Below are 15,959 nucleotides of genomic sequence, written 5' to 3'. Positions count from 1 at the left end.
GGCTTCAATGAAACTGCTCAGACAGGCAAAGCTCCCTGAGGGGCTTGCAGGATTGGGAGCAATATTTTTACAAAATACACTGCAGTACGTATATTAAAAGTATGACTGCAGCGAATGAAAACTACACTACACTTAAGGACCATGAACAATGTATGTATTTTTCACCTCTGCCCTCCCTCCCCCCCACATGTAGAAGCTTAAAGTTGGGCAGTGACATATTGTCAAAAGAAAAGGAGTACCTGTGGCACCTTAGAGACTAACCAATTTATTTGAGCATAAGCTTTCGTGAGCATAAGCTTTCATAAGCTGTAGCTCACGAAAGCTTATGCTCAAATAAATTGGTTAGTCTCTAAGGTGCCACAGGTACTCCTTTTCTTTTTGTGAATACAGACTAACACGGTTGTTACTCTGAGACATATTGTCAACTACAATAACGTCTGCTACAGGCCAGTGACTCCTCACTGACTGACAGTAGGGCAGGGAAGGTATCCTTGACTATACTTGTATTTAATTTTACAGAGCCTATAATACCAATGCATCTATGTGGTGACAGGAATGGAGAGATCAGAATCCACTGAGAGAAGCATGAGGAGCATTAGATCTGTCTCTGTCAACTACCGAGTTGATAAATGAGAAATGAAGGATGTATGTTGGAATCCATTACTTTGGGTCACAGAAAGGGGGTACTTTTAGGAAGGGGGTGGTTTTGACCCAAGGAAGGTAGTAAATGGCCATTCAATCAGAAGAAGAGAAAAAAGCCTCAAGTGGAGATAGTTTCTTAAAAAAATGTGTGATAGGGTTAAATTTGTACATACTATAGTTTGGAATGGGCATGCTGAAAACCCAGGGAAGGAACTGTAGATTTGGGATGAAAATCTGTCCCCTTTGAAGTCAATGGCAAAACTTCCCTTGACTTCAATGGGGCCAGGAGTTTACCAAATGGCTACAGCACAAATTTTGCTTTTTACTTCAGCAGAATTTATCTCACATACAATAAAAAAAAATCCTAAACAAGTTTCTTCTTCCTTATCCTTTTCTTCCCTCATAAATTCAAAGTGGAGGCCACCTCACTGTGTCATGCCAAGTAACAGACATGACAATGTTCAGCATGGATCTGGCTAACCTCCATATCACCAATGGTTACCCTATATTTGTGCTTGTTTATGGGACCATTAAATAAATTAAAATATTTTGTTAAATGGCTTGTTTCACCATGAATAAAATACACATAAAAGAATGAACACACCCCTAATTTTAATATTTATTTTAAGATTAATTCATCAGATAAGAAAAGACATAGGAAACTAACACAATTTATGTGACGCTCCTGAAAAGAGAAGCTTTCTAAAAGAAATGGACATGAAAAATTAGATGACTAGTTTATGAGAAATGAAAAGCTGACACCTGATCCTGTTGTCATTGGAGTCAAAGATAAAAAACATCCATTAATTCCAGTGGTAGCAGGAGCAAATCCCTGAACTTTTGAGGAAACGGGGTTTCAAGGACCACAACATATTTATAATTTTATATTACATCACAAAAACAGAATGTGTTTTCGAGAACTGTTTCCACATACAGTTTATTGAGCAAGTTGTATGTTAAAGGGCTATTAGGAAATGAGTCAGGAATTCAGCAGCACATTAACACTGCTTTATTTAAAGAGAATCAGCAGTTCCATGGAGAATCTGTTTTTTCCAGAAGTTCATAACTTGGTTGTAAAAAATTGCTGTGGGTTGGAAAACAACAAGCAAGGTCTCAGCCTGGGAGGGATTCTTTTTTACAAATTAGCAATTTTTTCAGTCATTTCTATATGCAAAATATATGGGACACAGTCTCTGCTGGTGCAAACTGGCACAGCTCTACCGATTTCAATGGAGCAGAGAATTTTTCCTGCAATTAGAGTGAAAGCCAGCCTTTAAGCAACCATTCCAAGGTATTGCCAAGGATTTTACAATGTTATATTATTTGTAATAAGAATCATGTATTTCAGTGTCCATAAGGTACACGCATATATGCACAAAGGGCTGGACTCTGCAAACACACACATTAAGTTATGCATATGTGTAACTGCAGAATCTGGGGCAAAGTTCATGCACAAGAGATTCTGCACTTTGCATTGTTCCATTTGTTGGTTCTAGTTTTTATGCTGAAATTCCAAACAGTAGTCAGATACAATGGCCGTATTGTTCCCCTGAGATCCAAGCCCCCAGCACTGATCCTCTGTGAAGGTATTTCCCAGTTAATTGACAGAAGTGGAGTCAGCTGTCTTTGTTGCAGGATTCCCCCATCCTCCAGACCCCATGGAGACCTTTCTGAGGATACAGGGTCTTTGCTGAGGGATAAGTGGAGACTGGATGGCTAGGAAAGGAGGAGTGGGATGGGGCAGGACTCTGTCCCTGCAGAACATACCCAGAAAAGATAATGTACCATCTATCTGGTTTGCAGGGTTCAAACCTTTTACTCATGCATGTAATCCCTATTTACATGGGACATATGCATGCAAGCCCTTACTTGCATGAGCAATCCCTACTATCACAAGCAGTGTCCCCTTTCCTTTGGCCCTTAGGATCTGACCCAAAGCCCACTGAAGTCAACGGAAAGACTCCCACTGACTTCATTGGGCTCCGGATAAGGTCCTTAGTCCTCAAAATACCTAGAGTAGTAAGAATCCCTAATATAAAAAGGATGAATACTATCAAAACTTTTAATTTTGGCATATAATAATTAGATTAGAAGGACATCAGTCAAATTCCTTTTAAATTGACACAGTCAGAACTTACTAAATTGGGCCTTTCATAAGATGCTGAGTACATACAAAAATACTCATTTCCAAATCACAAAGGTTTAATATTAGAGACAAATAAAAAGAAGAGAAAATCAAAAGCATTAGATGTGGTTAGTTTTATATCAGTTTTGTTACAGTTGAGTCAGCTGACATTCACAATAATCAACTCATTTTTCCTTCTTTTGATTTAATTTGATTATTCAGAAGCTCCTCTTCATCAAAATCATAAAATACTTTTTAACATTCTTAAGGCAAAGCTTATTAAATTTATTAATGTGGCAGTATTTTTGATGGCCAAAGTAAGTATTTATAATTATTTTTATCATGCCTAAAGGTGGCACAGGTGGTTTACTGAGCAATTAGATCTTTGGCTTAAAGAGACAGATTTAAATATGATGTGACTAAGGTGCCAGCAAAAAAGTAGGGAGGAAATGGGATGAGAAGGGTGAGCTAGCAGTAAGATTGTGTGACTCCGTTTAAGAATGTGCACACCTGCAGGGTCAATGACACATTGCTTTTCTTTTTATTATTATGGTCATATTTCTAGGAAGCATTTTAGAAGAAGTACTGCCTCAGGAGACATGAGGAAAGGCCGCTCCGGTTTGCCAGATCGGGAAGCTTGACTGAGAACTCAACTGAGCCTACAAATCCTAACGAATAGAAATGGTTTTCCTTCTAGCTGGGGCTGAGCTAGATACGTCTGGGAAAACACGTATTTTACCATCAATCTTAATGGCTACAAAACACATCCAGGTAAGAAGTACCTAGAGTAATCAGACAGCAAGTGTGAAAAACTGGGATGGGGGTGGGGAGTAATAGGAGCCTATATAAGAAAAAGAACCCAAAATCGGGACTGTCCCTATAAAATCAGGACATCTGGTCACCCTGGAAGTATCAGAGGGGTAGCCCTGTTAGTCTGTATCCCAGAAACAACAAGGAGTCCAGTGGCACCTTAAAGACTAACAGATTTATTTGGGCATAAGCTTTCGTGGCTTAAAAAAAACCCTTTTCTGTGCATCTGAAGAAATGGGTTTTTTTTTAACCCAGGAAAGCTTATGCCCAGATAAATCTGTTAGTCTTTAAGGTGCCACCGGACTCCTTGCTATTTTTGTCAGGTAAGAGTCCCTCAGGATCTACAGTTTCCAAGTTGGGGCCCCCATCCCGCACACCCTCCTGGGGCACAGCAGGGGCAAGGCTCCCATCACAGGCAGACATGGAAAGGACAGCGCCTGAGTCCCTTCTCGCTCAGGCTGGCTTTAAAGGGACTTCGTTTTGGGCCGTGTGACTCCTCCCCCGCGGATACTGATGTCATGTCTTAGGGGCGCCGTGACCTGGAAGACTCGGGTAGGGGGCAGCGGGGCGGGGCCCATTGTCAAGAGGGGCCCAGTGGCCGGCAGCTGCAGTGTCGGGGGGGTGGCGATGGGCGGAGCTCTGGGGACCAGGGCGGGGTTCCTAAGGCGCCGCCCTTGGGAGTAGCCTCTGGGACAGTGGCCGGGCAACGGCAGCTACATCCGGGTCTCTCTCTCTCTCACTCTCCGGCTGGCCGTTGGACTCATTTGAAAACCGCCAGCAGCCAATCAGAGCCCAGGTGAGCTCAGCTCCTGTGACCTATGTTTGGGCGAGAGGAGCGGTAGAATAGCTCCCTTTCATTCACACACCTAGGGATGAGGGAATCCCGGCCGGCCAATGGGAGATCGCTTTGCAGCGAGCGGCACGGCCAATGCCCAATGCCCGAAGGCAGGACAACAAGCCCTTTTCAAAGAGCAAAGTGAGGGGGGGCGGAACCTTGTGATGCCAATCCCAGAAGGGCTAATGGGAAACCGGCTTTCATAGGGACGCCTGCGCCGACGCCGCCTGGCAACCAATGGGCGGCTCGCTTAGAGCAGCGGCTCGCTTTTTGAATTGGGGTCGGCGGCGGCCGCTCATGGTGCCTGGGAGACTGTGCCGGTTGCGGGTTTGGCGGTGAGGAGCGCTCAGGGCCGGGCGGTGCGAGAGGAGAAGGAAGGGGGCCGGGCGGGGGCTGAGCCTGAAACCTGCCGAGCCCCGGGCCGCGCAGCGCACAGCCTGCTGCCGCCGGCTCCTCTCTCCCAGCGGTGTCGGCGCTAGCCCCCCGGTGAGCGGGTTTGTATCGCTCGCGACAGTCCTTCAAAGCCAGGAACGCACCTGGGCCTGGAAGGGACGCGGTCAGCTTCCGCCACTCGCCCCGAGCGCAGCCCCTGCCTGGGACCGCACCTGCCGGGAGGCCTCCCTGCCAGGCGGGTGGCTTCACAAAGCCTCCCTGACAAATACCTTCTCTGCCCCTCGGGGCTCTTTGCAAGCGCCCCGCGAGCGGGGAAGCTGGCCAGTGCCCTGGGAGGTACCGAAAGTGCTGTCAAATACCCGACATTAGCAAAGCGGGTCCCCCAAACGGGCTTATAGCAATATTAGCTGTTCGTTTTTAACAGTAGTAATTGTGGCTAGCGGGGGCGGAGTGTGTGTGTGTGTTTGTGTGTATGTATACTCTGCATGTTGGCAGCTTTATTTTTCTTGTAACCTTAGATATGTACTCCTGCTATCTTGTGACCAGAATTTCAGGGCTGTTTCAAGCCATGATCGTTAGACTCTCAAAACATAGAATGAGACTTTTTTTTTTATATAAATTATTGCAAAAATTATTCAGAAAAGAGAACTTTAAAATGGGGATGCACAGGGTGTAGCTTTTATTAAGTGGGCAAAGACCCTGCTACTGTACTTGCTTGTACTGGTATACATTTTAAATGTTTACACTTGTAAGCATGTTACTAGGGCCAGGACTCCATGTGACCATTAATGGCAGATTGCCCTCCCTCCCCTATTGTTTTAAATACTGCTTTAATAGACGTTTTGTTCTGCATTTCTAATTCAAGGGCATCACATCCTCCTCTTTACTTGATACTTTGTTTAACTTGTGTAATTCTTGCCTATCATACTGTGGTATGTCAGGGCACTTAATGTTTGTAAAATATTTAGGACCTTTGTGCAAGAATAGGGTCTTCTGAACTGTAGAGGGAATTCCTTCTTCTGGCTATTTACAAGAACTATAGTAAAGAGCAGAATTATCAGACACACAGAAAAACATGATTTGTTTGGGGGAAAAGTAAACGGCTTTTGTAATGGGAAGTCAGGCCTCAGTCTATTAGAATTCTTTGTGGGTATTAACAAGCATGTGAATAAGGGTGGTCTGGTTCATAAAGTGTACTTGGATTTTCAGAAAGCTTTTGACAAAGTCCCTCATCAAAGGCTTTTAAGGAAACTAAGTAGTTATGGGATAACAGGGAAGGTCCTCTCATGGATCAGTAACTGCCTAAAAGATAGGAAACAAAGGGTAGGAATAAATGGTCAGATTTCACAATGAAGAGTGGTTTTTCCAGTGAGGTTTTCCAGGGATCTGTATTGGGATCTGTGCTATTCAACATATTCACTAATGATCTGGAAAAGGGAGTGAACAGTAAACTGGTAAAGTTGCAGATAAGTAAGTCCAAGGCTGACTGTCAAGAGTTGCAGTGGGATCTCTCAAAACTGGGTGACTGGACAATGATCCATTCAGAGTAATGCTTGCTGGGGGTGGAGGGACATAATCCCAACTACCCATATATAATGGTGGGTCTAAATTACCTGTTACCATTCAAGAAAGAGTTCTTGGAGTCATTGTGGAGAGTTCTCTGAAAACTTTTCTCTGTGCACAGTAGCTGTCAAAAAGGCTAAGAGAATGTTAGGAGCTATTAAGAAAGGGATAGAAAAATGAGACAAATATCATAATGCCACTGTATAAATTTATGTTGCTCCCACACTTTGAATACTGTGTTCCATTCTGGTCACCCCATCTTAAAATTGATATAATGGAAGTGGAAAAGGTTCAGAGAAGGGCAACAAAGATGATCACAGGTATGGAATGGCTTCTATATGAGGAGAGACTAAAAGGGTTAGGAGTGTCCGTCTTGGAAAAGATGACTGGTGGTAGGGATATGATAGACTATAAAATTGTCACTGGTGGGGGAAAAAGTAAAAAGAGAAGTGTTTATTCTTTCCCACAATACCAAACCAGGGGTCACCCAATGACATTAATAGGCAGCTGGTTTAATACAAAGAAAGAGAAATAATTTTTCAGACAATGCACAATTAAATTTTGGCACTCATTGCCATGGGGTGTTGTGATGACCAGAAGTATGAATGAGTTTAAAAAAAGAACTAGGTGAACAAATGAAGATAGGTCCATCAATTGCTATTAGCCAAGGTGGTCAGATGCGCAACCCCATGCCCTAAACCTCTGACTGCTAGAAGCTGGAAGGGGAAGACCGCCTGATCGCTCCAACTGTCCTGTTCTGTACTTGGCTCCCTGAAGGTCTGGTACTGGCTGCTGTGAGAGACGGGATACTGAGCTAGATCCATTGGTCTGACCGAGTATGGCAATTCTTATGTTCTTTTCGCTAAAGGATTGTCTGCACATACAGTGCCAGAGCAGTGGATCTGCACCAGTCTTTAGTGAAGACACTCCTAGACTGTTGGGAGAACATCTCCCATCAGTGTAGTTAATACACCTCCCCGAGAGGTCACAGGTATGTTGGTGAGAGAAGCTCTCCACCTTGCATGTGAAGTTAGGTCCGTATAAATACATTGCTCAGTGGTGTGTTTTTTTTCCCTCCCTTGAGTAATGTAGTTATACAGACTACAGGTTTGTATACTGACATAGACCTCGCCTATGTCAGTATATAAGGTAAGATCAACCTTGATGTCTGTAAAATAATGTTGATCTTTGTTACTTGATTAGGCATTGCACTCCTTGCCCATACACCATGTTCCTGGAATTTTACTATGTCCTCTCCCATGCAGTGTTTTAACTTGTAACTTCAAAGACTACTATTTTAAAAGGACATTGTATTTTACAAGTTTTGTTTGTGTTTTAAGAAAAAACACCTGTTCATATTGTTGTAAGCAAAAATATTTATCCCTTTTTGAGCACAGTGAGTTGTAAGGATATCCATGAGTAACATTTTGAAGCTGTCCTTCCTTAAAATAATAAAAGCGTAGTACATTTGGGAGCATAAGGAGGAGAGAATATCTGCAAAAAGGATACTTAGCACTTTCTCCTTGATTTTTATATAGTACCTATACCATGGTATCTTAAACTTTTTTCATACAGTTTCATGTTCCCTCATACCACTGTGCAAATACTTTAAGAGGCATGATGGATCACAGGAATTGCATATTTCCAAACCCACTTACAAAAACATGGTTTTTCCTAATCAGGAGAATCCTACCCAACTGAATTGATGATTGAGATAAGTGGACCTGGCTCTCTAGTCATTCCCTTAGTCTGGTGGGAGTGTGGAGGGACGTGAGACAGGGATAGCTCTTTTTCTGAAGTTCACAATTGTTCAAGCAGCTTATTGTGCGGACAAGGAGTCAAAGGATCCTTTAGTGTGGGACAGTGAACTCTGTGAATGAGTGTTAATGTTCAACAGTCTTCATCCTGTGGAAACAATAGAGTAAATTTCCCAGTGCTGGATAGTAAACTTATGTTGCTGCTTTGCCTGTTGGCGTCCGGCAAATTTGCTGATTCCACACTCCCATGTCAGTTAACTGAGGAATTTTGTATTTAAATGCTGCACTGAGTACTTTATTAGTATTTTTTTTATAATACTTTATAATTCTGTATGTAGATAATGCACTTGGTGCCTCTATGAGGCTTTCCGGTGATGGCAAGGAACCCCTTCTCTCTGTCTGTGATAAGGACTGCATCACTGAAATTGCCTAGCAAGACAGGCCTGAGGAACTTCAACAGTAAGCTGCACAAATCTGGTCAACTCATCTGGGGAATCTGAGGTCAAGTGTGTTGGCCTGTATACCACAATCTTCTTTCTTCAAACTTTTGCCTTTGGAAAATGTATGCAAAGCCACCATTTCTTTTTTAGTGTGAACTTCTCTGAAATTAAATGCAAATAACACTGTTAATCCAGCTTCCTGAATCTTTCAGATCATGTTTTAACAAAATTCCTATCTGGAGTAAGCAAGCAATTTCTCAAGATCCTGGATCAAAATAAATCCTTAAATCTGACTTTTCTTTTTTTTTTTAAAGGGAACACGGGGCTTTTTACTCCCATATCCCTAGCTATCAAAATGCCCTGTCTCATACAGTTTTCCTCAAAAATAGACTACTATGAATTACCTGTAGAAACTATTTCTGTGATAGCTGTTCGTATAACTTTGTGACTCTTAAAATAGCTGTAGGCTAAGAGGATACTAGCATGTAAGTGGGATTTGTTAGTTTTAATATTTAGAAGTCTAAAACTAACTTCTCTACCTTTCCAAGGACTTTTTACGGACTATTTTTTTTTAGTATGTACTGTTCAGATGAAACTTACTTTGGATACTTATTTTGCAGCCACTGAGGAGAGAAACACAGACTTGATCATGACTGACAGCAGTATGCTAGTGTCTGATACCGGAAGGAGTCTCTTGGGAGATTCTTCTGTTCTTGATTCAAAAATTATAGAAACGTCCAAGGAGAATATATTTATTGGATTGGCGTCAGATGCTGAAGGTAACAGGAAAAGCCTTTTTCAATACTGTCACACTTGTTTTGTTTGAATATTGTTTCTTGGACGATATATACATATACACTATTTTTGTTTTGTTTTTAAATGGGAAGGTGTCAATAGCCTGAAGCCCTTTGTACAGCCACAAAGTGGGTACTGAACCAAAAGTAGTGTTTCTGCCTTCTCCACAGATATGTTAAAATGGGACAGAACTGTACAGGTGAAAGTAGTTCATTCTTGCTCATCACACAAAGTGCCAACCAAGAATCCAGTCATAGTGGTGGTTTTATGATGTGGACACTTTTACTAAGAATAGTCATTGATCACCAACTTGCTTCATAGGCCTCTGAAGAACCATGAGATGGGTGGCTTTTTGGTCTCTACTGATGTCTATAGATTTGAACTAGTAATCTACATCTAGAAAGATCTACATTGATTACTAATCTCCTGAATCATACAAACCAGTCTTACCCCCCACCCAAGAGAGACTTTAGAAATTAAAGTATGCTCTATTTCCCACAAAATAGTGTAGTTTTCCTCAGTATTTGATTTATCCTCTTTCTCCTGGTATTTCCAGAATGGATGTCTCTACCTGAATACTTCATTCACCCGAAACCTCTAATTAGAGGAGATCTGTAAAATTAAAAGCAGGGTAATTCTTCAGTTTGGAAGCTAATAAGGCTCCTGCAATTCAACCAAAAGATTGTTAGTAACTTGTGGTGATTTGTCACTTGCAGTGGCTCTAACTATACAGTATCAGTATTAATACCTCTTTTGATCTAAGTTCAAAGTAAATATTTCATCCCATTCTCCCTTCCCTGGTTTCACATGAACAAAATCACACAGTTTGGTAGTTTCCATTCAATAGGCCGTGACATAAACATCCATGATTGAAGAACACAAGCAGAGCTTTTTGGAAAAGCTTGGAGAACATATATCCACAAAATGTCTGGTTAAATTCATGCCACTACTTTAACTTTTTGTGAATTCACCAAACTATGGTAAAATTTCTTACTACCAAGGCTTTTGACCTAAATTAGACAGTATAGGTTAAAAAAAACAAAACAAAACCCTTCGTTAATCAAAGGAATGATGTATTTTTTCCTTTGATTACAGGCCTGTCTCTGTTCAATACCATCTGTTGCTAAAAAGTCAGTCATAGAAATGTAGGACTAGAAGGGCCCTCAGTAGGTCTTCTCGTCCAGTCCCCTGCATTGAGACAGGACTAAGTATTATCTAGACTAGACCATCCCTGACAGGTGTTTGTCAATGGTCACCTTTGATGGGAAAGGTTAAGTAAACTAGCGTTACACGTACTATTAATTGTTCACAGGTGTGCATTTGTATGTCCCAAATTCGTTGGGTTATTTCTGTGGTGTGGCTGCAACTTTGTCTAGAGGCAACTAGGAGTTTGTTATAGGAAATTCAGCACTCGCAGTTAAAACACATTCTCTGCAGTAACTTTCTTGAAATGAAGTCCTGTGTTCATGGTCAGTAGAAAGCTTTCACAGACAAGTGCCATCAAATTATGCAGAATTTAATCTTATTTACAAAATTTAAGATTCTGGCTCTTTGTCTGCAACCTGTCAACATGAGACAAATGGAAACTGAGGTAGTACTGTCTTTCTGAACTCTGTCTGCAGACTTGAATGCCTCTACTGCTGCTCCTTGCTTTCCTGGATTGCACCAGTGGAAAATTGTCTAGTTTCCTATCAGTTAAACTGAGGATATTTGGAGTCCTGTGGATAATGGTGAGACTTATGAGGTAACGGATTAATCTAATCCTGCACCTTGGGGAAGCTCTGAGCAGCAGCAGAGGAAGGCATTGGAACTGTCCCTATAGAATAGGGCTCTTCCCTTTGGAATTGGGGTGCATTTTGATCTGGTTGATAGTCCTTTAGAGAGCCTGACTATATTATGTAGACTGGCCTCTCAAACCCCTCTTGATGGGGGACTCTGACTGTTTTATTGCTTTACATTCTGCCATGGTATAAACTTGAACTGCTGTCATCACTTGCTCCCTTTTGTACTCTAGGAAAGTGAGGTCTCATAGAGATCAAAATACAGAGGCTGAAAAGCTAGATTCGATCAAGGTAACTAACTTCTATAGTGCCTACATGATTCTCAAACCCTGTGGCACCTTGGCTCAGATACAAACCCTACTTCTGTAGGCAACCTCTGGAGCCCTGCCTCATTCCATAATTTTGTGTGCCCACATCCAATTTAATTTAATTTGGTATAGGTAGTGCCAGTATTATACAATGTACTAATACGTGAGTATGCATGAAGTACTCTTAGTTTTAAAAAAAAAAAAAAAGCTGTACTAAATAAAAATGGACTTTTGGTGGAACGCTGACAGGAGCATTTGATCTAAAGACTGTCACTCCTAAGATTTTCTTCCCTCTACTGAGGCGGTATAGAGCTATTTATAAGCTAAGTTTAAAAATCCTTTATGATAGGAAGTATATTGTACTTTAGTGTTAAATGGATAATATTCTTTGCTGAAATTGGAGGGGGGGAATATTCTGGACTGGAGTCAAGTATACAAAACTTGAATCCAGAATTTGACCAGTTATAAGTTCCAAAAATGACCCCTCAGAATGTAAATGCTCATGTATCCTTAACTATAGGAGTCTCTCTGCCTAGAATAGAGAATGCTATATAGCACATGTTCTAAGCAAAATAAAAAGCTTTCTGCTTTCAAGAGCCTGGTCTAAAACAGAGATCTCAAACTCAAATCACCACGAGGGCCACATGAGGACTAGTACATTGGCCCGAGGGCTGCATCACTGACACCTTTTCATATAAAGGTACAAAAGCCCCCAGCCCTGCCCCCACTCCACCCCTTCCATGAGGCCCTGCCCATATTTCAAACCCTACCCCAAATCCCCAGCCCGGCCCCTCATCTTCTGTCTCCTCCCCCCCTCCCCCCTTTCTGGAAAGTGCTCAGCACCACCAAACAGCTGTGCGGGAAGCTCCTGGAGGTAGGCAGAGGAGTGGGGGGAATGGGGCAGATGGGGAGGGGAGCTTGGCATGGGGCCCATGGGCCCCTGCGTCTGAGACCCCTGATCTAAAGACAGGAATGGTGGTAAATAGTTACTGCAGCAGGAATGAGCCTCTGAACTTGGTATGCAGTAAATATGAGCATGCAAGGTAGTATGAAAGATCTGAAGTTGGGAGTGAGTAAATGAGATTGAGGGAGATTCTTGGACACAAGTGATGTGATGGAGTTATGTAATGTTGCGGAAAAGGAGTGGCTTGAATAAGACTTTCCATTGGTGAACTGTAAACACACACACAGCACTTCATCTTGACTCTGTAGCTAAGTGCACTTCCAAAGGTATATGCTAAATAGCCATTTGTGATTCTCAGTTTTTTTTTAAATGACTTATTAATTCAAATCTGCCACCTGTACCTCTGACAAATCCTGCCCATTGTGGGAGCCCCTTTCCTTCCAAAAAGGTAAGACCCTTTTTGTTGCTGGCATTCCCGTTCAGTAATTCTCAATCTAGGCTTTCTATATAACCCATTAATCAGTCATACTGGTGCCCATTAATAAAAAGCAATGTTTGAGAAGTCTAAAATTGTCTTACTGCAACTCTAGAATAAACAGACCTTTTAAGATCTGCAGACTTATTGTTTGGGGTAAGATACTTGCATATAATTGATCCCTTTTTTCCCAAAGGGCACAGCTAACTTAAACTTGTTCAATAGTTTCAGATACCCTTACCCTGAGTTGCAACCCCCTATCCAATCCTCAGGCTTTAAAATCCTACTCTCTTAAAATTACTCTCCTTTCCCGTGTGTGAAAGGTACACACCTAGGATGAAAATGACTAGATAAGGCTCATAAACTGGGGAAAATATCAGATGCTGTAGTAACCTTGGGTGTTACGTGGGAGAGTTAGTCTTTCACAGAGAAATGTGATTTTTTTTTTTTATCTCTTTAGTAAATAGTGTTAAAGTAAAATCCTATTCCCTCAGTTATGCCAGGCAACTTTCTATCTGCCTCAGGCATTTCAAAAGACACAATTCTGTGAATGCCTCCAGGATATATGCTGGAGAAATGGAGCAAGTTCATAGGGGCTTAGACATCACCTTTTTTCTTTTCTTTCTTTTTTTTTTTTTTTGGAAAGCTTTATTAACGTTAGGATATTAGACATTAAAATACTACAAAATACTAAACAGCCATGCCTCTGCACCATAGACTAACTCCACTTTGCAGCAGTTTCTTCTAATTGTGACATAGAATAACTTTCTGTTTGGGATTGATTTGCACGGTGAAGGAGGAAGGCTGGTGAGTGGCTTAAACATTTCTTTGGTAAATTTGTTACATAGCTAATTCTGTTAGTAACATGGAATCTAAAACTCTACCACTGCTGTGCCTCTCAATACTTGTTGATCACTTTTTTTTTTTCACCCCTTTCCACACAGTTCCTGTGTGAATATGAACGAGCTCTTCATTGGCCATAAACTGTGGTCTTGCTTCATCGTAGACTCTCTAGCAAGTGTATGGCTCCTGAGTTCTACTTTTAAGCTGTATCTGGCTTGCTGTCAGACTGGGATAACATATCTAGTGGGGTCCCATGGGGGGTGTGTGTGTGTGTCTGTTTCGGGTCCAGTACTAGTGAACGTTTTCATTAATTACTTGGATAATAGAGTGGAGAGTATACTCCTAAAATCTGCAGATTATGCCAGACTGGGAGAGGTTGCAGGTACTTTGGAGGACAGGATTAAAATTCAAAACAACCTTGACAAATTGGACAATAGGTCTGAAATTTAATGTAAACAAATGCAAAATACTTGCACAAATACAAAATGGGGAATAACTGGCTAGGTGATAGTAGTATTGCTGAAAAAAATCTGGAATTATAGTGGATCACGAATTGAATGAGATGACCGTGAGATACAGTGGCCAAAAGGCAAACATTCTAGGTGTATTAACAGGAGTATCGTATGTAAAACACAGGAAGTAATTGTCCTGTTCTGCTTGTCACTTGTGAGGCCTCAGCTGAAGTACTGTGCCCAGTTCCAGGCACCACACTTCAGAAAATTATGTGCGCAAATGGGAGCAAATCCAGAGAAGAGCAACAAAATGGGAGAAGATTTAGATACCCAGATTTTTTTTTAAGCCTTTCCTCATGGATTAGGTAATGTTTCTTTTTTAGAAGAAAAGACTGAGGGAGGATTTGATCTATTTGACGACTGTTAAGGGCTGTTATATATGTCAGTTGTTCTCCTTGTCCATGAAGGTAGGACAAAAAGTAATAGGTTTAATCTGTAGCAAGGGGAGGTTTAGACTGGATAGCACAAAAAAATTCCTAACTGTAAGGATGATAGTTAAGTACTAGAATAAACTTCCAGGGGAGGTTGTGGAATCCCTGTCATTGGAGGGTTTTAAGAACAGGTTAGACAAACACCTGTCAATGATGGTCTAGGTTTACTTAATCCTTTCTCAGCATTTGGGGCTGAACTAGATGACCTCTTGAGGTCCCTTCCAAACCTACGTGTCTACGACTGATGCACTGTGCAATCCATCAGCTGCAAGCTTGACTTGAAGAAGCTTGTTAAGGCAGCACCTAGTCTTCAGAGTTGAAGTATTCTTGGTAAATAATACTTTTTGAGAAAGGACTATGGATCTTGGCAAGATACCAGTGTACAGTTAGCATGTTTCCCTACATTATGGCTTTGTTTAACATTAGGATTAGATTTTTCTATTGGCTATGAATATTGCAATTTTTCCCCCCCCAAACAGAGGAAATGCCTCAGATTGAAACCAGAGTGGTTTTAATTCAGGAAGCTGGGAAACGTGAGGAACTCTTGAAAGCCTTGGAGGTATGTGGCTTTAACATAAAGAAGTCGTCATAATGACATTGTTTTGACAAACTTCATGTAAGTAATTTAATCTCATACCGAAGTTCTCCTCTTCCACAGACCATTAAGATAATGGAAGTCCCAGTTGTAAAGATAAAGGAAACTAGTCCTGGTAAATCGGAAGAAAAGCTAATAAAAAGTGTAATTCATATGGTATGTCAGGCATCTATGTGTATATGATTGCATGAAGCATGTTGCACTTCACTGGGACTGGAGTGCACAAACACTTAAACTTCATGATGTTTGGGTACGATGAAGGCACAATAGACAATGTTTCCTGTGGTGTAGTGTGAAGCTAGCTGAGTGGAAACTTGTATCAAATTTGAAACTGCAGTTTGCTTAAGTGTCTGTTCTGAATCCCTGAACTAACCTATTTGGTGTACTTAATGTGTTCCATGCTTGGATATGGAACTCTCAAATGATATATGTAATGTCCAAATGCACACTTCTGTTTAGACTTCTGTAAGTTTCTTCTATGAACTAGCTTCATAATCAGTTAACTGGCTTTTCTGATTCAACAGTGAAAGAGCTGCAATATATGATTGCAATATATGATTGCATGAACAGTTTTTGTAAGCATTAAGTTGTTTCTTAATGTGAAGGATTCTAGAAAATGGAGTTTGGACCTGAAGTCTCCAGATTCAGAGCAGCCTGTAGTTAAACCTTCTGAAATATGAAGTCTAACTTCATGCAGCATGAAACTTTCCTTTATGGAATCTTTTGGTCTGCAAGTTGCAACTTTAAATT

The 15,959-nt window shown here is 41.3% G+C and overlaps 1 protein-coding gene across 19 annotated transcripts in view; it reads left to right on the top strand.

Annotated features, from left to right (window-relative positions):
• The window catches only part of ECT2 (epithelial cell transforming 2), a 137,049-nt gene that overhangs the window by 77,047 nt on the left and 44,043 nt on the right, over window positions 1–15,959 (top strand). For 3 of the 19 annotated variants that reach the window (XM_037909056.2, XM_043521730.1, XM_043521740.1), the window contains exons 1-5: window positions 4,563–4,747; window positions 8,464–8,584; window positions 9,186–9,344; window positions 15,094–15,173; window positions 15,273–15,365. In XM_037909056.2, the coding sequence (XP_037764984.1) occupies window positions 8,500–8,584; window positions 9,186–9,344; window positions 15,094–15,173; window positions 15,273–15,365 (417 nt within the window). In that variant the 5' untranslated portion in view covers window positions 4,563–4,747; window positions 8,464–8,499. Of the gene's footprint in view, window positions 1–3,332; window positions 3,539–4,095; window positions 4,374–4,562; window positions 4,907–8,463; window positions 8,688–9,185; window positions 9,345–15,093; window positions 15,174–15,272; window positions 15,366–15,959 lie in introns of those variants that run through there. The other 16 variants (XM_043521746.1, XM_037909059.2, XM_043521735.1 and 13 more) reach the window with 14 other exon arrangements.

This window comes from Chelonia mydas, chromosome 9 (genome assembly GCF_015237465.2).
Source record: "Chelonia mydas isolate rCheMyd1 chromosome 9, rCheMyd1.pri.v2, whole genome shotgun sequence".
Classification (NCBI taxonomy): Eukaryota; Metazoa; Chordata; order Testudines; family Cheloniidae; genus Chelonia; species Chelonia mydas.
This window is presented reverse-complemented; position numbering and strand designations above follow the sequence as displayed.